This window comes from Pantherophis guttatus, chromosome 17 (genome assembly GCF_059756535.1).
Source record: "Pantherophis guttatus breed Tessera chromosome 17, ASM5975653v1, whole genome shotgun sequence".
NCBI classification, from domain to species: domain Eukaryota; kingdom Metazoa; phylum Chordata; class Lepidosauria; order Squamata; family Colubridae; genus Pantherophis; species Pantherophis guttatus.
In genome coordinates, this window is record NC_142079.1 from 15,780,135 (window position 1) to 15,804,519 (window position 24,385).

At 44.6% G+C, this 24,385-nt stretch overlaps 1 protein-coding gene across 5 annotated transcripts in view; it reads right to left on the bottom strand.

Annotated features, from left to right (window-relative positions):
• Window positions 1-1,648: 1,648 nt before the first annotated feature.
• SPPL3 (signal peptide peptidase like 3) overlaps window positions 1,649-24,385 on the bottom strand; it is an 85,408-nt gene continuing 62,671 nt past the window's right edge. For all 5 annotated transcript variants that reach the window (XM_034438481.3, XM_087880611.1, XM_034438480.3 and 2 more), the window contains 7 exons: window positions 23,272-23,350; window positions 19,909-20,021; window positions 13,261-13,367; window positions 11,549-11,712; window positions 11,150-11,349; window positions 8,636-8,745; window positions 1,649-3,112 (listed from right to left, as the gene is read on the bottom strand). In XM_034438481.3, the coding sequence (XP_034294372.1) occupies window positions 3,041-3,112; window positions 8,636-8,745; window positions 11,150-11,349; window positions 11,549-11,712; window positions 13,261-13,367; window positions 19,909-20,021; window positions 23,272-23,350 (845 nt within the window). In that variant the 3' untranslated portion in view covers window positions 1,649-3,040. The remainder of the gene's footprint in view (window positions 3,113-8,635; window positions 8,746-11,149; window positions 11,350-11,548; window positions 11,713-13,260; window positions 13,368-19,908; window positions 20,022-23,271; window positions 23,351-24,385) is intronic.

A 24,385-nucleotide genomic window follows, 5' to 3' on the forward strand; every position in this document is an offset into this window, starting at 1 on the left:
AGGCCCTTCAACAGGGTCCTGCCTCATGTGGCCAGATGTGCTTCCTGCCTGCCAATTCCCAGCCCTCTAGAGCTGGACAAATGGTTATCATGGCTTCAAAAAGTTCCTCACATTCTCTCATAACCTGCAATTTACGTCAATTCTCCATGCAAATGGGTACATTCTCCTAGGAGCACCAAAACTGATTTTAAGATGAGTGAATTACATCACCATCGTTGAGAACAAGAAAATGATATCTGAGAATTGAAAAATGATTGAAAGTGACAAGAACTTTCAACTGCAAATCACCTGGGGATTTCAGCAAAGGTTTTCAAAATTCAAGCCCAGACCCACCAAGAGTTTTGAGGGGGGGGGGTAGGGGATGCAAAGATCCAGTATGCAAAATCAGTGGACCGGAAGTCAGAGAAGTCCCCTTCATAAAAAAATCTTGCCTCTCTAAGCAACCTGCAAGCATCTTCAATGCTGTCACATATGCAAATGCACACCGGCTACTAAATGAAATCTGTACTTGGAAGTGAATTCCTGCCCGGTGACTTGAACAAATGCAAAATAAACGTTTGTTCCAAGGTGGCTCCTTTTCCAAAGACCTGTGCTCTTCAAATAGTAAAACTGACTGAAGAACATGTTTAAAGCAAGCAAACACCAAGATACAGCAGAGGTCGGCCTGATGAGTCGAGTGCGAGGAATGTGCAGGAATTCTTAGGATCGGCTCCAATTGGTCAACTAAACCAAGAGAAACCGAGTCTCCAATGCACGGTACAAAAGCCTGTCTGGAAATTACAGAAGTCCTGGATTTGTTTACAACAAAAAATTCAACATGTTCCAGACTGACCACTTGACCTGGGCCGCATGTAAAGGCAAGAGAAGCAGCCATCTTTAGAAGTCAAGCAGCTCTTAGAGTGGTCGGGGCCTGGATGGAAGTTGGGCGGCCTGCAAGCTCCACGACGGAGAAAAGATGAAATACACACACAGAAGACAGAACAAGGGAGTTGGAAGGGACTTTGGAGGTCTTCCAGTGCAAGCAGGAGGCCCTATCCCGGGGTGTCCAATCTTGGAAATTTAAGACTATGCTGGCTGGGGAGTTCTGGGAGTTGAAGACCATAAGAAGCCTTAAAAGTTCCTAAGGTTGGACTCCTTTACCCCCTTCTCCATTCCAGACAAATGGAGATTGGCCATTGACAAATGGCCAATCTGTTCTTTAAAAACCTCCAGGGATGGAGACCACAACTTCTCGAGGGAAGCTGTGGGGTTCCTTTAATTTAAGAATTGTATTCCTGTGCCACTTTCTCAAGGGGCCTCCTAAACTGGAGATAGAGAGGAGGTCCATTGGATCAGATGAGTGAGGTGCACCACACCATCTCCAGCAGGCCCCTAAACCAGATGCTTCCAGGAAGCTCTCCAATTGGACAGGAAGGCAACATGGAACAGAGGGATGAGGGAGAGTTGAATGCCAGGCAGGAGATGACTGTCCATGTGTGACTGAAGGGCAATAAACCATTTCAGCTCCAACTTCTTCAAAGCAAGCCCAGGAAAGGCCTGTCACCTCCTGGGATTTGAGATTTTACAGGCACAAAAACCAGAAACTTTTCTTTTGATCAGAAAGGGATCATTATGATCTGTCACAGTTAACACAACAGAACCTGGACAATTTGTTTAGAAAAGTCCTTGTTTTTAAGAGACTCCCAGGTACAAAGTAGTCATCATAAACGTTGACCATCACAACAGCAGAGGGTGGGGTCCCCCACTTTTAAACACTGGGTAATGGGGAGAAATACAACACACTAATGAAACAATGCAAAAGAAATTACCAAAAAATAGAAAATAGAAAAAATGTATTTACAAGTCATACATTACTATGATCAGAACACACGAAGACAACAGCTGCTATAATACATGCATTAAGTCAAGAAGAGAGCTACTAAAAACTGTAATGGACAAGTTGTAAAAAACAAACCCACAAACAAAACGGGGCAGGAAGGAAAAGGCTTCGTCTTTCTTCCTCCCCTAAGTTTGCTACATTGATTGCAAATCAAAAGAAAATCCCCTAAAATCCAGGAGGACATTCAGTACAACATACTACACCTTTAAAAGAAAACGAAACTGGAAGCTTCACTGGTGGGGAGGAACAGGGAGGCATCGGGCTGTTTGCAGATCCATATACAAGAAAGCCATTGTCAACTGCTCTACATGCTCAAAATTACAGCAAGCCCCTCTCAGCTACAAAGCATGATCCTAGCAGAGTTCACCCTTGCAGTGTGGGTGGCGGACTGTGTTTTGTGTCGGTTCACACACATATACAATGCTATATGTGCATATGTCTGTAGGGATGTATAAAAGGAGGAGGAGTGTAGGAGTGTGTCTGTCTGTGTGTGTGTGTGTGTGTGTGTGTGTCTGTGGTGCTCTTATTCACTGCATTATGATATCAGGGTGGAAATGTAACTTGTTACAACAAAGTTTTTAATCTGGTGTAATAACTGCGAGAAGTCAATCAATGTCTGCGGATGTCATAGGTCACCTCACACCACAGGAGAAAATAAATGGAAGGGGGGGGGAAGAGTACAGTGAGAGAAGAAATTCAGTTCTTTCCGAAACTGGAGTCCAATGGAAAAACAGGATCCAAAGTACTGGTGGGGTTTTCCAGGAAACTCCAAGTGCTGTGGCCATTTTTCCTTGTAGTGTTGACAAGTTCCTCAATGACTCAGCGGTGGTGCCGTTTTCTGAACTAGGCTGCTGCCTCCTCCTCCTCCTCCTCCTGCCCCCCTCAAGAAGAGCGGATGGTCTGGCACTGAGTTGTAAACAGGAGGGGGGCCGGGAGGAGAAGGGAGCTGGGCAGGGGGGTCTCCAGTCACAAGGAGGAAGGGAGGCTGGAGAGGAAGCCCGGCAGCTCTGCCCTCTCCTCCTGGAAACATAGCAAGTCCATCTGTACAAGTTCCACAAACTGGCAATGCTCCTAAGTACCAGCCCAGCCTCAGGCACCGGCAAGCAAGCTGTGAGTGAAAAAAGGACCAGGCAGAAGTTTGGCCGCTGTCCGTCCGCTCCATCATACCTCCAAGAACCGTGAGCTGCTGGACTTCGAATGGAATGGCTCCGACCACATGCGGCGCAGATCACCCTGGGAAAGAGATGGAGTTAGTTATTTAGCCTGCAGCATATCATACGTGGATTAGCAATGTATATATTAACGTTTCACCTAGGTTAATGGAACCCAATAAAAAATAAATGCTAAAAAGATTTATGTTCGAATACCAGTGTCTGTGCCATCCAACCATCGAAGAGCAACATTGTTTATATGTTTTAAAAAGCAGATACTGGGCCGGTATAGGCCCTCAGCTCACAGCCGGTCACAATGGGATCTACAGTTTGATGTGGGACCCTGCAGTCACACTGAGGGGAGGATGCTTTGCCCCATTTATACAGAGAGCGAGGTGCGAATCCTATTCAGGATTGTCCATTGCTGACATGGTAGGTCAAAGCCTGGCACCTTTTTTGTGGGGTCATTTAGATGTTCTCCCTGTAACTGGGCATTCAGAGACGCATTGGGAATTGAATGTTAAAGTTGTTGGGCAGATGTTCTGGAAGGGCCAATAGGGGCTTCCTGGATTTGAGCCGAAAAAGAGATCAGGTCCTTTCATTAGAAAGATTTCCTGAAGAAAATTTGGTTTAAGAGAGGAAAAACAATTACCTCCTTTCCACCATGAATGCATTTCCCTATCAAAATCAAAAGCCAGCTGCAGATAGTCCCTAACTTATGACCAGTTGCTTAGTGACCATTAAAGCTATGCCTTTTTTTTACCAAAAATTGGCGTTTACTTAAACTTCTCAGCAAAAAAAATGAGCCATAATAATGGGTTCACTTAACAACTGCTGCAAAGAAGATTGTAAAAATTGGGCGAAATACGTGATCATAACCACAGTCACAACTTACGAATGTAACTGTGGGCTCAGTTATGGTCACACATTGAGGACTGTATGAGCATTGGAAAACTGTCATTGAAGCTGTTTTCCTGCTGAACCCAGGCATCTCCCCACCCCCCACTCCCGCACCTGTTTCTTGTCCCCACTCGAAGCACTGACTCCCAAGAGACGAGTGCTCAGCCGCGTTCCTGAATAATGTCATACCCTAATTGGAGACCCTGCTCCTGCTGAAAACGTACCCGATGATGGCGACAGGGGCTTCTCAGTGATGTCACCCAACCTGAAGAATACTATCATGCTGAAGTAATTATATAGTTTTTATACAGTGTTGAATTGTAATCTGAATTGTTTCTATATTTTATCTTTTTACTATTTGTAAGCAGCCCAGGGTCGCCTTATCAGCGAGAAGGGCAGCATATAAATTTAATTAAATTATAATAATCTGAGTTAAATCATCTGGTGGTGGTGCAGTGGTTAGAATGCAGCACTGCAGGCTACTTCTGCTGACTGCCGGCTGCCAGCAGTTCAATTCTGACCGGCTCAAGGTTGACTCAGCTTTCTGTCCTTCCAAGGTCGGTAAAATGAGGATCCAGATGGTTGGGGGCAAGAGGCTGACTCTGTAAACTACTAGAGAGGGCTGGAAAGTGGCGAGTCTAAGTGCTCTTGCTATCTGTAAATCCCAAGCAAGCAGCAGTCTAGCGGGGAATTCAAATAAGCAGAACGAAGAGGAAGAGCGGAGGAACCAAGCAGAGGGATTGGCTGCTGACCGATGCTCCCGTTTCCTTGCCCTGGGTGTGTAGTTGGAGCCCTGCTTTCACTGGCTGAGGCAGCTTCAGAAGCCAGCTCCCAAAGAAGTGAGCTTGCTGAGCAAACAAAGAGGAAGAGAAGCCGAAGTCTGGCAGGGGAGTTCAGCTGAAGACGGAGAAAAGGACTAGGGGAAATGAGGACAGGGAGAGGTGGCTGACCTGGTGTCTTGGCTGCTCTTGATTGCATTGCGCTGCTGAATGCCCACTGGAGCAGGGCATGCTGCTGACCTACCTGAGGCATGTAAGGGAGGCTCCCTAGGCAGCCAGGCTCACTGAGCGAGCAAAAAGGACTTTGGCAGATCAAGGAGGTGGCACCTTTGTCTTAGGGTTACTGTTCACCTGAGATGACGTGAGGAGCTGCTCTTGGGACCTGGAAAGCAGGAGCCGTGTCTGTTCTCTTCCAAAAAAACCCCAAAAGCCACATGTAGTGGACATGAGATAGATACACCTGTGCTGGGAACAGATTGCTTGGAGGCAAAGTGTCCACTTCCAGCTGTTATCTTGGGATCATTAAATCAGACTCAGGAAATTCTTACAGCTAGACAACAGTTACAAGAATGCTTCTAGAAACAAAAAAAAAAAAGAGGGGACCAAAAGTGGAGGATGGTGCCGCAATGGCCCAAGCTCTCAAGAAAAGCTCTTAATTCTCTTGGAACGTCAGAAGACATTCCAGGGGGTCCCAAAGGCACTTCTCCAAAAGGCAACTGGACTTTCTTGATTTTTTTCTTTGAATACATTTCCCTTCTCATCCAGAAGCTTTGAGGAAAGCAGGGAATAAAGAGCAGCTGCCACAAACTTCCAAGACCGAATAAGAGGATTCTGCAGAGGAAGAGGCAACAACAGAGGGTGAGGTATGAGACTCCTTACTGAGAGGGAGAGAAGCAATGGTTGGATTGTCCCATCAAGAGAAATGGGCTGCTTTCCTGGGCCACACCTACAGAGACGCAATGCAAGAGTCTCGTTGACAAATATCCTTTTCTGCTACAGAAAGTAAGTGGCGGAAAGTGGGACTGGAATTTCCATCGCCAAGCATTGAAGTCATGAAGGGTGACCTCACCACTTAGCAACAACCAACCCAGCAGTCCCCACTGCTGTTCTTAAGCAAGTACTGTGGGTTATTAAGTGAGGACCTCGTCGCAACTTCCTGCCAGCATCCAACACTCAAAGTCAATGGGAAGCTTGACAGGAAGTTGTCAGCCTGGGACGGCTTGCTTGCAAGAAGGCTGGCTGGCTGGCTGGTAGGGACAGGGACAGGGCTGCTGCCGGGTGTGGCGCAAGTGGGGCGGGGCATGGGATGGATCCTGCTGGGTGGGGGAGATTTAAAAAGAAGGACGTGACTTTCCCCTTGACTTTGCCTGTGGGAAGCCAGTAGGGAAAGTTGCACATGGTGATCGTGTAACTGTGGGATGCTGCAACCAACGTAAGTGTGAGCCGGTTGCCAAGTGCCCAGATCATGATCCCGTGACTGCCCGGGTGATGCGATGGCTGGAGCTAAGAAGGATGCCTGCCCTTCACAGGAAACAAAGGATGCAGGATTGGAGGCTCTGCAAGGCAGAGGGAGCTCTACTGCCCTCCTGCCTGTGAAAGGACCTGGCCAGGAAGGGAGAAAAGAGCAGAGCAACACCTTGGAGCCTTCCCTAATGGGACTCCTTTCCGAATCAGGGGCTCCTGGCAAGAGGGGGAAGGCTCCTGGGCCAGGTGAGCCAAAGAGCAAAACTCTCCGGTCAAAGGGAAGGCAAGAGGAGCCACCTCAGAAACGGAAAACATTATGGACACCCAGAAAGATTCCCTCTCGTCTAAGAATGAGAGGAAGTAGAGGATGGGCGTGATCAGAAAGGAAGTCTGAAAGGCACTCAGGACCCCAAGGGAAGGTGCCTTTGGGCCGTGCCAGCAGCATAGGGGAGAAAAGGGGAGGGGTGGCCATTTTCTCTCATCTCAACCACGATGAGATGAGTAACTCTTCCACCAACCCCTCAGAGATGGCTCAGAAGCACACCATGGTGAAGCCTAGTCAAAAAGGACCGTGAGTTCCCCCAGTCCTGATCTCTTTATAAAGTCATTCAATTTCTTGCCAAGGGTTCAAATATACAGATTACTGCAATTAGAATTCCTGGTCTGCTATGAAGTATTTTCACAGAATTCCTCCGAAGAAAGCCTGGCAGGGGCCCATTGCAGAAGCAATCAATACATTTCACTGCCCCGTGCAAAGTGCTGGTGTGAACCTCTGAAGGGAAATGGCTGGGGACCAATTATCTAAAGGGCCGTTTTAGCCAACAAGCCTAGCAGAACATCTCATTAGCTCCAGACGGAGTAGAAAAAAGAACATGCTGCCCTGGGAGGCATCAGGAACAGCTTATTCTCAACCACCATCCCAAAAAGACCAGGTTTATTCTAGGAAAATGGCCCCAGAGGCCTCACAACAACCTTTAGTATATTTTGCCTTTCGATGCCCTTCTTTATATTTTGGGCCCTGTGGTTCATATTGCTCCATGATGAAATCCTACGGCTTCATTTAGAGTTACCGTGTGCAAAGGGATGCCTCTGGTTGCAAGAACTACAGGTAATCCCCGGTTAATGATTGTCATTGGGAACAGCAACCCCATTGCTAAGGTTGTAAAGTGAAAAATTGCAGGACTCTGTCAAACGTTAAGACCTTGGTTCTAGCTACTAAGCAAATCATGCACGCCTCATGCTTGTGACCTGAACCTTCCTGCCAGCTTCCCCATTGACTCTGCTTGTCTGAAGCACTGAAATCATGATTATGTGACCCTGGGGACGCTATTCAGGGACAGATCGTTACGTCTCCTTATCCAGCACTATTGTAACTCTGAGTATTTGCTGAGCGGATGGTAGCTAAGCCAGGGAGTTTGTTTAGCCACAGGACAACACCCAGGAAAGATCAGTTCTTCAGCCACCCACTCTTTACAAGAGTTCAGATGGACAACATTTTAATCTCCAATCCACCATTTCCAAAGCCAGTCAGTCCATGTAATCTGTCCACTGTGCATAATTACATCTGTTATATTTTATATCATTTGCATCAATCATATATTTGTATACATTGACACAAATGAGATAAAAACATCAATCCTGTAGTCACCAAATGATTTACACCAGTTTAAATTTAACGGACATCCCTCTGTTAAAATGAGGCTTCGCTGTATTATGTTTTGCCTATGTATATTTTGTCCAGAATGGCCTGGCCTCAAAGGCAGCTTATAATTATTCTGAATTAATGGCATTTTCTTGTATTGGCTTTTAGTATTCTATAGGTGCTTCTTACAATTGCAACCAGAATTGTGAGCTATGAAGTCCGGACCCAATTATATGTTTGTTTTTATGGCAATTGTTAGGAGAAAAATATAGCTGTACGTTCAAATCTGTTCTCCTGAATAGACTTTTTTTTTTGTCGTTGCTGGAAACGGGCAAAAAAACAATACAAATTGCAGCCCTACAACATTGCAGGATGCTGCAATCAGTTGTAAATATAGACCAATTGCCAAGCACCCAGCAGACGATAGTGTAACCGGCATTTTACAACAGCACCCTTTCCAGAGGCTTTTTAAAAAACAACAACAACAGGTAAAGGTTTCCCCTGTCCAATTGTTGTGGTACCTACTTAGCTACTCGCACTTGCATGCTTTTGTACTGCTAGGTGGGCAGGAGCTGGGGCAAGAACTCCTGCTCACTCCGCCACACCGTGCTTAACTGCTAGGCTAAGGCCATCTGAATGTTCAGTAAACAACCAATTGGGGGCCACCTGCTGGCTGCAGTGCTGCTGCCATCCTGACAAAGGATTCAAGAAGGAAGTAAAGATATTTAACCTGCCTGCATTAGCTGAGGAGTTACGTTTTCAGGCAGTGGGCAGTCTCAAGCAATTGAGACTCAGCTGGTCTTCGTCCTGCCCCACTTACCTTTAAGTAGGCCATTGTGAGGAGTGGCAGCAAGGTGAAGGGCACCAGGTACAGCAGAGCCGGCTGGGCTGCCCGGTGGATGCGAGATGCCACGGTTGCTGTCAAGAGCCCTGCAAAGGAGGCAAGAAAATTCACTGCTAGAAGATGCTCATTCTTACTCAGCAGATTCAACCCCTGGAGAAATCTACTATCCACAGAAGGCCTGGGACAGAAGAGGAGGTTTGTCTTTGCTGGCTCTGCTTTGCTACCCATTTCCAAACAGAATTATCTGCAAACCAGAGATCTCCAACCGTGGCAACTTTAAGATTTGTGGATGTCAACTCCCAGAATTCCCCAGCCAGCTTTGCTGCCAATTAAAAATTAAAAAGCTTGCGAGAGTTAATAATGGCTCTAAAACTACATTTCTCAGCTAGTCATCCTATGAGCTAGTTAGCCTATATGTGTATGTTTAAAACTAATTAAAAATTAGGGCTATGCAGGTGATCCTTGACTTACAACAGTTCATTTAGTGACTGTTCAAAGATACAATGGCACTGAAAAACGTGACTTATGACTTTTTTGCACAGTGATGATTTTTGCAGCTTCCCCATGATTATGTGACCAAAATTCAGATGCTTGGCAACTGATTCATATTTATGACTGTTGTTGTGTCCCAGGGTCACGTCATCTCACCTTTTGCAACCTTCTAACAAGGGAAGTCAATGGGAAGGCCAGATTCACTTAATAACCGGGTTAGCCAACTTATCAATTGCAGTGATTCACTTAACAACTCTGGCAAGAAAGGTCGTAAAATGGGGCAAAACTCACTTAACAAATGTCTCACTTAACAACAGAAATTTTGGCTCAATTGTGGTCGTAAGTCGAGGACTACCTGTGTTTAAAAAAAAAACTAAACAAAAAACTTCAAGCTACCACACCTCATGAACTCAATTATTCTATTTGGAATGCTCAGCATAAATCCTCTTCTAAGTCAACCCATAATGGCAATCGGGCCCGGGAATGCCGTCACTAAGCAAGGCGGTCATAGGTGTGACCGCTTTGCTTAGCAATGGCAATCCAGGCAGCCTGCGTATGCTGCTGTTAAGTGAAGCCATTAGGCTGGGCAATTTCCTGCTGGCTTCCTACCATCAAATGATTGGGAAACCTGGCAGGAAGTGGCAAGCCTCAGGCTCTTACAATAACAAAGGCATTTTCTGCCAATTATACAGTGATCTGAAGACCTCGCTCTCTTTCTGCATCTGAATTGCCAGAAGTCCCATTTGGAAACTATGTAGAAATTCACCCCGCATGTATTGTGTTTATGAGTCTGGCGTATTGCTTAAGATACCAGGCTATAAGCTGGCTGACCTTTGACCTTCTCTCTCCACCCTGGGCAGGAAGCAGTGACAAACCACTTCTGCAAATCTTGCCAAGAAACCGGCAGGGACTTGTCCTGGCAATCCCTGGAGCCAAAAACTGACTCAAAGGCACAAAAATGCATACACACATACGGGTTTATAGGTCTGTTCCCCCATTTCTCCCTATTTCTACATCAACGGTGTCATGTTAATGAGGTTCAGATTAACAATGCCTCATCAGAAAGGGTGCTTGGAAAAAAATGTTCCAACTCCCCCCCCGCCCACCCCCAAAAAAGTGATTTTAATCTGGGCACTTGGCAACCCATTGGCATTTATGACCATGCAGTCACCTGATTGCCATCTGCAATCTTCCCTGTCAATTTCCCCAGAAAGTCAAGGCTTTCTATGGGGTGCTTCAGAGGGGTGGGGGAGACCCTGGGAAGCCAGCGCAGGTCGGCTATCCGTATTAGCACTGAAAATCTTGCTTGGATTTCACCAAGGACGATTTTCAGTGCCAGAGGAGAGAAGGGCGGGGTGCTTCAGGAGTGGAAGAAGCCCTTGAAGCACAGGCCACCTGCAAGTGTCTCCCTGCTCAGGGGCTGACAATCCTCCTTGGATTTTAGCAGGGAGGATCTTCAGTCTGAGGGGAGAAACCTGTCCACAGCACTTCCAACTTCTGTGTCCTGCCCAGGGTCTCCCACACCTCGAGTTCCTTACCTGGAACTCCATCTGCTTAACGACCCCTGAGATCGCTAAACAACAGCAACCGAGAATGCCAGCATTGTTAAGCGAAGCAGTGATGTGATATCTCATTTAATGATTACTCTCTCAACAACCGATATCCCATACCCAATTGTGGGTATAAGTCGAGAACAACCTATATGTGCGTAAGTTAAGCTTTTATCAACACATAAGAGTTTTAAGAATTTGCACTTCCTACCTTTTTTTGTGTTTTGTACTTGGAAAAGAATCATAAACCACTCCAAATTATGAACAACGGCAAACCCAAATGAACAGTTTGTGAGAGGGAGAGATTCAGGAAAATACTACAAAGAATGTTGAAGAGGGAAACATATTCTTTCCGTGGAGGGATCCGATGAACACCTCTACACATACACAAAAACACACACACATTTCACAGTTGTCACAGCCTTTTCCAGCTGTCCTTTCCTCTTACCTACAAAGTATCCGATGAGAGTGCAATGGAAATAGGAGACCTTTTGCATCCGGCCAGAAATGTTCCCGGGTCCTGTTGTGCCACAGGAATCTCCGTTCGCTTGTTTTTTGTAGTTGTCGTAACGCAGAACAAAGCAAAGCAGGAGGCCTGGCATCACAATATCTCCGATCCCCAGCATGGAAAAATGGCTGCCTGTAGAACTGCAAAAGAGCAAGTGGCGTTAAGGCCCCCAGCACCAGCCCTTCCCTCTTGGCCAGCAATGGCCACAAACTGGCCAGGGAAGCCAGGCTGATGAACAGGAAGGCTACGGGTCTCTCTTTTGTAAGGACAATCATGTCCTGAAAATAAGTTCCCAAAGTCGAGAAGCCCAGGACAGGAAACAAAGAAGCCCAATCCTACCTTGGAAAGACAAGTTTGCCAGGCAGCGACAAGCGGGGGACGTCTCGGCCAACACTGGGCCCCAGGTGAAGCTTCCGAGATAAGACATCCAGGGGGTTGTCTGCCGGCTGCGTGGCCACTTTCACCATGACGTTGCTGTTGAAGATGTAGGCAGAGAAGAAGACCTGGAGGGGAGAAAGAGCAAGTTTGAACTCCCCACTAGCCAACTTGGGACCTGCAGCAGGGAAGCAAAATGGGGGCTGGCAGATGCACCCACCAGATCTCAGGGACCAGCCTCAGCAGTCTTGTTGCTGGTGGGAAAGATATATAGAAATGTTCTGTGGACGAATTAAACAGTGACCTCTTTGTCCACTTGCATCATTCAGCTCTATCTATGACTTGGGAACCCTTCCTTAAATAAAAGAACATATCTAGTCAGCAGTGAACAAGGAAGCGGGAGGCTTGTCCAGCTTATAACTACCCTTTGAGGAACTCTGAAGAATAAACAGCCCAGCTTCCAAGAAGACAGGTCTGCACAGCGAGGCAGTTCTGCAAAACTCAACAGCAAACTAGAGACTGTGCCAGGCGTTTCACCCCAAACAACAGATCCCTCTTGAAGATCTGCCCAGTGCTCTTTGGGCATTCATCACTGATGTTGCTTCAGCCTGGAGATTTGGAAGGTGAGGCCTGCCCACCCGCTCTGCCTCTAAGGCAGGGGTGTCAAACTTGATTTCATTGAGGACCAAATCAGGGATGTGCTTGACCTTGGGGGTGGGGGCAAGGGTGTGTGTGGCCAGCATCAATGTCACTCGTGTCGGGGACGCCTGTGGTGGCCAAGCACTTTGCCAGTGAAAACGGGCTCCCGAATTCCGTTTTCAGCTGCAATGGCCTCCTGCAACCCTCTGCCAGTGAAAACAGAGCATTCCCAAACTCTGTTTTCGCTCACAGAGGCATCACAGGCCGGTCCTTTGCTGTTTCCAGGGTGGTCCTGCGGGCTGGATCTAAGCACCCTGTGGGCCGGCTCTGGCTCCCGGGCTTTGAGTTTGATACCCCTGCTCTAAGATCTAGGAAAGAGAGAAGGAAAATGACTTGATGGGAATGTCTCTTAATGCCTGCAAGCACAAAAAAGTAGCGGCTACCAAAAAGCTGGTCAAGGGATTTTTTTAAGTGTGACTGCTCCCATCCCAGAAACTCCAGCAGCTTTGCTTTCCATGAAGTCACAGCTGTTGATATGGTATGCCTAATATGGTCTTTCAAACTCAAAGGAAGGAAAGAATAAATAAATAAATAAATAGAAGAGCAAATGTTTAGAATTAAAATGTTAGATTTTTATGATGAGCCTGGTTTATGATGCACATCGTGTAGCAGCTTTTAATTTCCCAAACTCTGAAGTGCATTAAGATGTATACATTAAGATGTATATTTAGCTCCCCTAATGAAGATTGCAGATCCTTCTATACTTTTCCTAGCTGAAGTGAACATGAGAGCCTCAGGAGAATGTATAGGGGGGCGGGCGGGGGGGGGAGAGAGGAATGAACATACATTTTATATAAATGAAAAGGCATTTTGACAGTTGATAAATGCAAAGCATTCTGAAATATAATGCCTGTAAAGGCATTCCATAACACCCAATAAAAGTAGCTGTGATGTCAAATTCTAAAGCTGGAAGAATATTATGCTTGTGGTAACAGATACATATATCTAGAAATACAGATATGTATTCAAAAACTCACCCAAAAGACATCATAAATTAATAGCCCTGATAGCAGCAGGCAGGAGACCTTAAGGCTCGGCAGCCGGACGAAGGCAATCATTGCCACACAGAGGCCCATGGCCAGAGCTACGAAGAGAAGGAATGAAATCAGATCTGCATTATCAGGTAGAACAAGAGGCATTGGTGAAAAGAAAAATCTTTAGTGGAGAAGGTCCAGGGCAGAAATATGCCAGGGGGTATGGTTGCTGAACCAGGCGCAGGGAAACCCCGAAGCTTCCGACGGGCTTTGAGCAGGAAGCTTCTCCCGGATCAACCCCCTCCCAGGGGCCCCAGGGTCAGGGAAAAGAGCCTGGCAGAAGGAACTCTTCACTCTGATGCCTTCAGCTCCTGTATGAAACATGAGACACAGGTAGGTAGTCCTCAATTTATTACCATAACTGAACTCGTAATTGGACCTTTTTTGCAGCGGTCATTAAACGAACGCATGGTTGTGGTTCTTGACTGAACTCATTGTTCGCTATGGGATGAAAAAACCTGGAAACCGGAAGTAAAAGCCAGTTTCTTAAAAAAAAAAACAAAAAAAAAACAACCCACCACAAATCACAGTCACATACATGGAGGCTGCCAAGTGCCACAACGCTGTTAGGTGAGCACACCTGGGGGAGGAGATGTTGGAACTTTGAATCGGGATCGTAAGTCCACTGTGATTTTGAATGGTCACTAAGTGAACAGTCGTTAAGTCAAGCACTACTTGCATATAGTATGGGAAACAAACTTCAAATTAAAGCAAGAGAATTACAGAATTACAGAGTTGGAAGGGGCCTTGGAAGTCTTCTAGTCCAATCCCTTGCTCAAAAGCAGGAGGCCCGATATCATGGGTGTCCAACCTTGGGAACTTTAAAACCTGTGAACTTCAACTCCCAGAATTCCTCTGGCTGGCTTGGGAATTCTGGGAGTTGAAGTCCACATGTCTTAAAGTTCCTAAGCTTGGATGCCCCTGTTCTATATGGCTCTCCAACCTCTTCTTAAAAGCGTCATCTCCTTCCCAGGGAGCCCAACTTTGTAAGAGGAAGCAGCTGGAGAGGACCTTCTCAGGAGAACATTTGTAGTGTTTTAATGTCCAGCTTGCCTGGCAGCTACTTTGGAAAGCTTTGGGTACCAGTTGTTCCCTGCTTATTTTCTAGAGGCTTTAATTCTGTTCCCCCTTTGGTGGTACCATTAATCTTGGGGGGGGGGAAATATGACTTGTCATGGCTTGTATCAAACATGGTTTAGACAAGACAAACAAATTTAACTGCTGACAAGCCAAGTGCATTCCTGAGGCCCAAGCCTGCTGCCTCTGCAGTCTGCCTCCCTAGGCACAGAAGCCCTTGCCTCAAACAGGCAAGAAATGTGATCATCCTACACGCCTTCGTGCAACCTTATTTTAATAATCTGTCGATTTCAGAAGCTTTCCCATTGTGTAAAGGGCTTGTGGAAAACACACTTTTTCATTACTTATCAAGTCACAGTGGGTTTCCTCAAGTCAGTCAAGAGTGCTGCTTTGGATGATGTTTTAAACACCCTTAAATATTTCAATTAAGAACCAGCCTTCCAGAATCCCCAAAGAATAAGACAGGCTGCTGGTTCAACACTTTCAAAATGAATTTTAAATCCCACCGTCAGTGTTAGCAGTTCTCGCACACAAATCTTCTTTTTCTGTGTTCTGCTACTTTGCAAGGCAAACATTTAAACCTATAATCTTTGCAAGCAAGTCACTCCCCACTGTATTTCAGCACTTTCAAGTAGAAAAACCAGAATAAAGCACGGCAGGATGCTGAAGTCCATCTTAGCTTTATGCACAAAATCAGGCGGCTTGTGCACCTTAAGGAGGTCCCTATCCGGTCTCTGCTTGAAAACTGACAGCAGTGGCAGAATAGAATAGAATAGAATAGAATAGAATAGAATAGAATAGAATAGAATAGAATAGAATAGAATAGAATAGAATAGAATAGAATAGAATAGAATAGAATAGAATAGAATAGAATAGAATAGAATAGAATTCTTTATTGGCCAAGTGTAAATGGCCCCACTGTTAAGACTCCTTGAGACACAGAAAGTACTTCATGTTTTTTCAGAACCAGTCAACAAATCCTTGGGTCTTCATGGGACACTACAAGAATTTGTCCCATAAAGTGTTGGCCTTCTGCTCACTAGACTAAGCCCAGACAATTACTTCACCTCTTCTTGTAAAACTTGCTTTCTATGCTGCTGATTCTTCATCCTCTCTGTTTATTTAAATCTGTCTACATCATTTTTAAAGTGCCAACAATGGGCACCAGAATTACAAGAAATGTATCTTTTGTTTATAACATTGTACAACGCCTTCAATGTGCAGAGAATAAATTAACGTTAACTGTGAAGGAAATACACCTATTCAAAGTTCCAGTAATTTAAAGATAAGAACTTATTCAAAGGGATTGGGGTGAAAATAAAAGGAAGGGGAGACGAAACAATTGTGACAATGTGCTAGCAACCACAAAGACAAGCATAATGGACAAAAGACAGAACTTTCAGAAGGAGAGGGAGAGAGAGGAGAATTAAGGGAGATTTCAATTATTTGCACATCTGCTCAAAAACTAGCTCATGCATGATTGCAAACCCTTTAAATTCCTCCTTGCTGACTTTTGTTTTCCAGAAGCCTAGAGAGAAGACAAAGGTATTGCTTCTCCTCAATCTGATCCTAATCAAAAGGAAGGGTTGGAAGAAGAGGAAAAAACAGTGGAAATCTGGGCAGAAAAGACACCATCTTGGGGTTCAAGATATTACAGAGTGAGAAAATGGAGCACAGCCACACACCCACATTAGATTTCAGGAGACCAACAACTTTAGAGAAATGCTAGGCAGAATCCTGCGGACAAAATTTCTCTGATAAAGGGAGGGAGTGCAAGAGAACTTCTCAAAAACTAAGATGGCAACCAATGAGGAAAAAGCAGCTCAGGAATCCACCCAAGATGCCCAAGGAGCTTTTGACCAAAGGGTCAAAAGGAAGCCTGTCAGACAGCAGCTAATGCAGGAAGTCGGAACCCCTGAAGGGCCAAAGCAGCAGAGCTCACAAGGGAAGCCGAAAGCAATAAAAGCCCCTTTTGGCTCTAGGGGTGGTAAAACCAGGAGGAGGAAGGGGTGGGCGGCTGCTAAAATGGGGAGAGGGCCCAATTCCTACTTGGCTCCTGGCTTCTCCTCTGGGGGAATTGCACTCAAAGGGCTCTAAGTAGGATGGTGGACAAAAGGAGGGAATGATAAGGAAAAGGCAGTAAAGAGATGATGAGGTCCCGATTGCTGCAAATGGGTTCAGGGCTCCAAAATCAGATCATCCAAGAGGCACAAAGGGACTTGGGGGTGTCGTCTTGGAGGACTTTCTGGTGCAGCTGAGGAACCATGGAAGATAGAGTGTCAGAAATTTGGAGAAGGCGGAAGCTGCCCCACTTTCAAAAAAGGAGGGAGGAGAACGGAGAGCAAAGCGCCATGCAGGTTGATGTGAATCCTGGCCAAAACTCTGGAACCGATGACTAAGCAGTTGGCTTGTGTGCACTGAGAGAAGAATGCATCGCTTGGCAAAAGCCAGCAGGGGTTTACAAAGAGTAAATCCTGCCAAACCAACCTGATCTCCTTTTCTGATAGTCACCAGTTGAGCTGACCCAGGAATGCAGCACGCTCAACCTGTTTTAATTTTTGGAAAGCCTTCAGCCCGTGTGACTCCAGCAGAGAAGATGGGAAATGTAGGCTGGCCTGGCCTATCAGAAGGCAGAGCAGGGTTGGCCAAATAATCATATCTCAGGCAAGTACACATCAGTGGGTCCATGTCAAGCTGGGAAGAGGGGAGCAGCACTGGCAACTCCAGGCTAACGTCCTGGAGTAAGCAATGGGGTAACATTTGGAAGCAGCTCAGGTAAATACTTTCCTAATTTGCTGAACTAGAACAGGATGGATCAGGTTTATGGCACAGACTTGCAAAATGTTTGTGTCTATACTTTTATAGCCATTCTCAGTAAAAGTAATTTTAGTCTTCCTGTGGCGTTGATTTCCTGGCCTGGTCTACTTCATGGGCTTATTTACCAATGACCTAGACAAGAGGTTAGAACACATGACTGCAGGTAGTCCCAAAGGTGCTTTTTCAGGAGGCAGCTGGTCTTTCTTGTTTTGTCATTTGAAGACGTTTCATGACTACAGGTAGTCCTTGACTTATGACCACAACTGAGCCCAAAATTTCCACTGCTAAGCGAGACTGTTGTTAAGTGAGTTTTGTCCTGTTTTGAGACCTTTATGTCCCAGTTGTTAAGGGAATCTGCAGTTGTTAAGTTAGTAACACGGTTGGTAAGTGAATCTGGCTTCCCTGTTGACTTTTCTTGTCAGAAGGTCGCAAAAGGGGATCACGTGACCCCGGGAAGCTGTAAGCGTCATAGTATGAGTCAGTTACCAACCCTCTGAATTTAGATCACATGACCACGGGGATGCTGCAATGGTCGTGTGAAAATCGGTCATGTCACTTTTTTCAGTGCTATTGTATCTTCGGACACTAAGTGAACAGCTCTAAGTCAAGGACTACCTGTATCAATGGAGCAATAGAAAGATGGAAAGTATCTCAGAGAACAGTACGTTGGAACACTGGGCAAATGCAAGCCAGATGAATTTCAACAGGGACAAATGAGGACCCCCAAATTCTTGTATGAAAAACTACATGTGTAACAGAGGAGGGAATATATCTGCTGGATATAACTCTGCACTGGCGACAGGAAGAGCATCCGGGCAGTAAACACTCAGCTCCATTCAGTTGCCCAGACTCTACCCCGCAAGGGATTATGAGGTCATTAAAACAAGATGATTGGATTTTGAGAAGGACAATGACAAACTCAACTGTTTTTGGAAAACAAAAGGCATACAAAACAAAATGGATGGAAAACGTTTGGAGACACTGGCGGGCAGTGTCTGGAGAAGAAAAAACAATCACTATCTTCAAGTCTCTGAAAAGCTGCCACAAACAAAGTGCAGAAGAAGTATTCAGAGTTATCCAGAATGCAAGACAAGAAGCAATGGGTTTAAACTGCAGGTGGGAGGGGTTTCATTTGAGCATCCCAACCTTAAGAGTTGCTTAACAATGGAAGGGACTGCCTTGAGAGCTGATGGACGTTCTTTTGCTGCAGCCCTTTCAACAAAGGCTAGCCGGCCATCTACTGGCAATGCTGTAAGAGCGAGTTACTGCTTGGGCAGCCATTTGAACTAAATGATCTTGAAGGTCCCACCAACCCTTATGTTCTATCACTCTACAATAGTAGAGTTGTTTATTTAAAGATGATGCTTCACTGAAAGTGCTGAGAGCAGCTTTCTACTCACACCCAGTCCTTGTGGTATCAAGTATGTACAGGCCCTACAGGCTTCATCACAAATGCAAATATTAGATGAGGAACAATAAAACAGAAGTATTTGCACAGGAAAAAAGTGGGTAGCTCTCAATGCCCAAAATTCTTCATTCTCTGAAGAAAGAACCAGGCTGAAGAATTGACAAAGAACCAGCCCCCCAAGGAATACCGAAGCATGCTATGCAATAGGCTTATTTGGTCAGGATGTTATACCACAAGCCCTTCCAAATCCAAACTATTTGCTATAAAAACAATTTTACTAGCTAAAATATTTACTAGCTAAAATTTTATTAGCTGAAATACGGCAGTTGAACTATGAAGAACTGTCTTTCCATGGTGCCCACTTGTTCCTCATGCTGGGCCCAGAGGAGAGAAAGTAAACTCACTATAGGTGATTCTGGTCACTGGAAATCACCAGGATACCGCTTGTACCCAAGTTCAAGTCAGAACTACAGTAACTAAAAATCCCTATTTGGAACACAAAGTCACCAAATGCTTGGGATAGTAGAGAAGTACAGACTTCTGAAAGCCGAGCCATGGCTTTTCCTGCATTGAAAATGTAGGCATGTTTCATGTTTCTATTTTAAAAGTGAAGAATGAAGCTCCTGTACTGCAAAACACAGCAACTTTTGCCTGCCTGAGCTAGAAGGGCATTTTCTGCACTCTGACCTTTGCTGCCCCTCTGCATTTAGTAATCCAGGGGCTGTACCCTTAATCAATATTAGAAGTGTTTCAGATTAAAAATATCTTTTTTAAAAAGTCTGCAAGTGTTTTGAGTTCAGAATAGCATGCCTCAGACTTGAAACAGGCCTGTCTTTGAAATACTTTCAGAATGAGGCAAGCAGCCCGTTTCTTGCTTGAAAGAGCTGAATTGGGCCATTTCAAGTTTGAAACAGGTTAGATTCAAAGCCCCTGCATATCTCTAGATCAGCGTTTCTCAACCTCTGCAACTTTAAGGTATGTGGACTTCAACACCCGCCCAGAATTCCCCAGCCAAGCAACGTCTGGGGAAAGCTGGGAATTAAAGTCCACATACCTTAAACTTGCTGAGGTTGAAAAATGCTGATCTAGGTGGCCCATCAAACCTAATGGAGAACAAGCAAACAAAACAAGTGAAGGCAAGTCTGTGCAAGGATTCTGAAGTTCTCTGAACCCAAGGACTTTTATTCCAATCCAGGAACAAATGCCGTATAAAATACTCCATTCCACGAGAAAGGTGAGAGGAAATCCAGGAAGGTCTGACCCTTCTAATTTGCATCTCCTGCACTTACCATCCATGAGAAGCCAGTGCCCAGTTAAGACCCAGATAAGGACGAGCATCACAGAGAGTGAGAAAGAGAGCAGCTCTGCAGCAGTGAAACGCCCACAGCATCCAAAGGAAATCCTGGAAAATATGGCCACAAGTTTAAGATCCTCTCAACAAAAGGAGAGAAAACATCTCCAACTCTCATTTCTATGGACTCCAAGGGCACCAGAGCATAAGAAAAGTGTCCCGTAGAAAAATCAGTCCTCCAAAAAGCACTAAAAGGGAACCACAAAAGCTCTTTTTGAATCAGCCATTATTTTTCTGCCTTTCAGAAGGTGTAATAAATATGATTGTATAATAGTAATAGCACTTAGACTTATGTACTGCTTCACAGTGCTTTACAACCCTTTCTAAGCAATTTACAGAGTCAGCCTATTGCCAACAATGTGGGTCCTAAATTTACCCACCTCAGAAGGACGGAAGGCTGAGTCAACCTTGAGCCTGGTGAGATTTGAACTGCCAAATTGCAGGCAGCCAGCAGTCAACAGAAGTAGCCTGCAGTACTGCACTCTAACCACTGCACCACAGTGGCTCATAATGGTGCCATACCTACATTCTAAAGTAAAGTACAATTAAAAAAACCAAACTCACTATTAAAATTACTAACTAATTTGGAAACTTAAACTTAAATGCTCCTTTCTACTACACTTCTCTTGAATTGTTTGTTTTCAACCAGATATAAAATAAACAAAACAAAATTAATCACAAAATTGATGTTGTACCCACAGAGCTAGATGTTAGTAACAAAATATATTTGCCATAAAATATCTATGAGAATACAATTTATAATGTGAGTAATGTAATCACAAAGTTCAAGTGAATAACTATGAATCTAAAATCTATGTATTACTACAATAAAATAGAAATAAGGTAACTAAGAGCTATAAATAAATTTAAATTCTAAGCTCTGAAAGCCTCTGTACAGTTTATTGCAAATCCATATGACTTACTTACTGTAGATATGTAACCAAATTTAAAAATTAATTATGCATTACTTTAAAAAGCATAAAATGACAGATATACATAGTTGGCTGCTAAGATCAAGATAAAAAACAGAATAATTTTAGCCCAATTAGCATTAACTGGGTATCAATTCCCGCAGTATTGCACACACTACACAATTGGCTACGTTATAAGACAGAGGTGGGGAACGATGGCCTCTTTATGACTTGTGGACTTCAACTCCCAGAATTCATTAGCCAGCATGGGAATTGAAGTCCACAAGTTGAAGTTCACGAGTCATTCTGGGAATACTGGGAGTTGGTCCACAAGTCATAAAAGGACCATAGTTCCCCACCCCGTATGTAAGCAATGAAAGAATTATTGTGCAAAAATACCTATACAGAACTGACTTGCACAGCCTGGTAACTTTAGGAGCCCTGATGGTGCAGTGGATAGAATGCAACATTGCAGGCTGACTCTGTCCATAGCCAGGAGTTCAATCCTGACTGGCTCAAGGTTGACTCAGCTTTGTATCCCTCCGAGGTCGGTAAAATAAGGACCCAGATTGTTAGGGGTAATATGCTGACTGTAAATTGCTTAGAGAGTGCTGTAAAGCAAAGTTCCCCAAGCTTTTCAGCTTTGTGGACTGGTGGGGGTGGGGGGGGGGAGGAGATGGATCCACATATGTGGTGGGCAAGCATGTGCACACAGTTCCATTTGCGTGAGCAGAAGGCACGCATACCTGTTCATGCAAAAGGAGTGTGCGTGTGAGTGGGGATGCACGCACACTTGCCCAACACTTCTGTGGCCCAGTTCTGAAACGCTCAGGTGGGCCGCAGCCCAGGGCTTGGGGACCCCTGCTGTAAAGCACTATAAATAATATAGAAGTTCTAAGTGCTATTGTTATTGCTAACTTTACAAGTCCTGAGTGAATAAGGGTTGCGCCTATTAGCTGTGCCGATTAGGAGAGCATGCTCAAGAGCTCCTAGTGGCCATTTCTATGAAAGGGGCCTGGCTCCGTGTGCTCCCAACAGACAGGGGCGTTTCAAAGATGCCATGAGCCTTTTTCTCTTAAGAGAATATTTGTAGCTTTATAAGCAGGGCCAGAGAATCTGTCATGCATCTCCCATTTCAGGATGCTATCTCATTTTCATTATCTTTATAAATAACCCAAAGCAGCGAACGGATCTAAATTCTATCCTCTTCCTATTTTCTCCACAGCGGGTTGTGGGTTAGGTGGAGAATGTGACTGGCCTAAGATCACCCAGCTGGCTTTTTCTATTTTTAAAATTATTATTTATTGTTTCTATTTCTTTCTTTCTTTTCTATTCACAAAGAGCACCATTTCAGAGGAGAGCATGGATCCAATCGATCATGTATACTGGGGCATTTTTTCCATGTCCCTGCCCAAATTGAAAAGCCAATGCTAAATGATGGTGTAGAACTGTAGCTGTTATTCTCTCCCTAAAGGCATGGCAACCCACAGAAGATGCCTCATCACAAAGGAGAAGGGTCTACTTGTGAAAGGGAGGTGGGGTGGACAGAAGATGGGCTTTTGGATTGTGGCCCCACGAGTATGTCCCCCAGGCATGTTCATCTCTTTCCCCTGGACTCCAGGAAGCTCCTTCTCCTTTAAATAGGCCTTTGATGTCTAGCCATTTTTTATTTGAGTAGTTAACCGTTTTTACTTACGCTGTCATATTGTAAAACTGTTATATAAAGATGTTTTTATAGAACAATGTTGTGGGATTGGACCAGCATTATTGACAGACAGACAGATGTTTGTTTCAGTATTGATACAGGAGAATATTTATAGCTCAGGGCTGAAATGAAGGGTCCTTGGTGCTCTCTGAGCTTGGTTGTTTTCTTGTTACCCAAACTGGATAACATCATCAGTGATAGTAAAGTGTGAAGTTTGTTCTCAATTTATATTCTAGCAGCTTGGTTGGACTGTTACTGTTATTTCGCAGTTTCTTGATTAGAGTATTGTGTACTTCTTGATTGTTGGCCTGATGTTAACCTGGGTGTCAATCTATGCTCATCTGGGTATTGATTGCTGGTGGGGAGGTGTTTTGGTCTCTTTTGTCTAGGATGATCCCAGTTAACATCAAGTAGATGCTACCTAGTTTGAGTAATGAAACATCTGCAAGAAAACCACCAAGCTCAGAAAGCATCAAGGACCTCTTGTGTTTCAGTATTATCAGCACTGCCCCAGATGGCCAGGGAAAAGGAACTTTAGTTTTCTTGTCTGGTCCAAGAAAAGATTGCATGTGGTACCTTCTCTGCATGCATGAAAAGCCCCTGCCGAATTCATTGCTAAGCTATTTCACTATCAGTCCAACAGGATCTCTTAACGACACAGAAGATGAGCAAACTTCCTTCTTACTTGTTTTGAGGTGAACAAGGTCGTGTTAAATACTGGCACATTGGGAGCAGGAGGAAAGCAAAGGCTATTGTTGCAAGGACTGCAGAGAAACAGAAAAAGGGGGGAAATACCATTATTGCAAAAAAATAAAAATCCAAGAAAAGCAGACATCCACAATTAACTCAGACAATTTTGTGTTTAAGAGCCCTGTTTCTTGAAGAATAATATCAGTACCCTCGGCGCTTGCGATCCAGTACTTTATACCCATGAAACAAATACTTTCTGATTTGGTGACGCATACGTAACATTTGGCAGAAAACAAAAAACTGGGCGCAGTGTACCAGAGGCTGCCTTTTTGTGACTGGGCCCAACTTTCAGCCCAGAGACTCAGGGTGACTAAGATGCAACTGGGAAAGTTTAGCAACATCAGCAGCACATTTTGATTCTAATCTTCCGAGTTCTTCTCTGCAACTCCACTAAAAGAAATCGGCACCTGGGGCTCTTGCAGAGTTTCTGACCGCTTAAATATAGTTTTAGAAAAAGAGCTTCCCAGCGGATTATGTTATACTATTATTTATTTCATTTTAAAACTGTTTTATTCTACAGGTTTATGGCCACCTTTCAATTTCATGGTGGTTTAAAAAAAAAAAAACATTACTCCGTAAAAAGGTAAAACAGAACCAGTGCAATGTATAAAAAGCAGCATAAAAACAAGAGAACCATAATAAACATAAAATGATCTTTAAAATAGCAGAAATAGGTGAAATCAGGCATTTGGTGGGTTGGGGGGATCGCTGATGTGCTAAGGACTTCCAAATCAAGGATTGACAATTTAGTTGTGCCCAAATAGTTTGTGCTGCAATTCCCAGCATGCAACACACTTCTGGTCATGGAGTCTGGGGTTGACAAAATAAATACGTTTATTCAGCCCTCTTGGATACACACACAAGGCTAACTAGACTTTTGGCAAATATTACACCAGGTTTTTCAAGCTGTTCCTTGGAACCCCAAGATACTGTGAGGGTTTAAGGGTGAAAAAAGCATAATTTTGCCATCAAGCCTGGGGACCCAGAACCATGAAGTGGTTGGTTTGACTGTTGTCACCAGAGCTGGGTGGAGGTTTATTGGGGTTTTG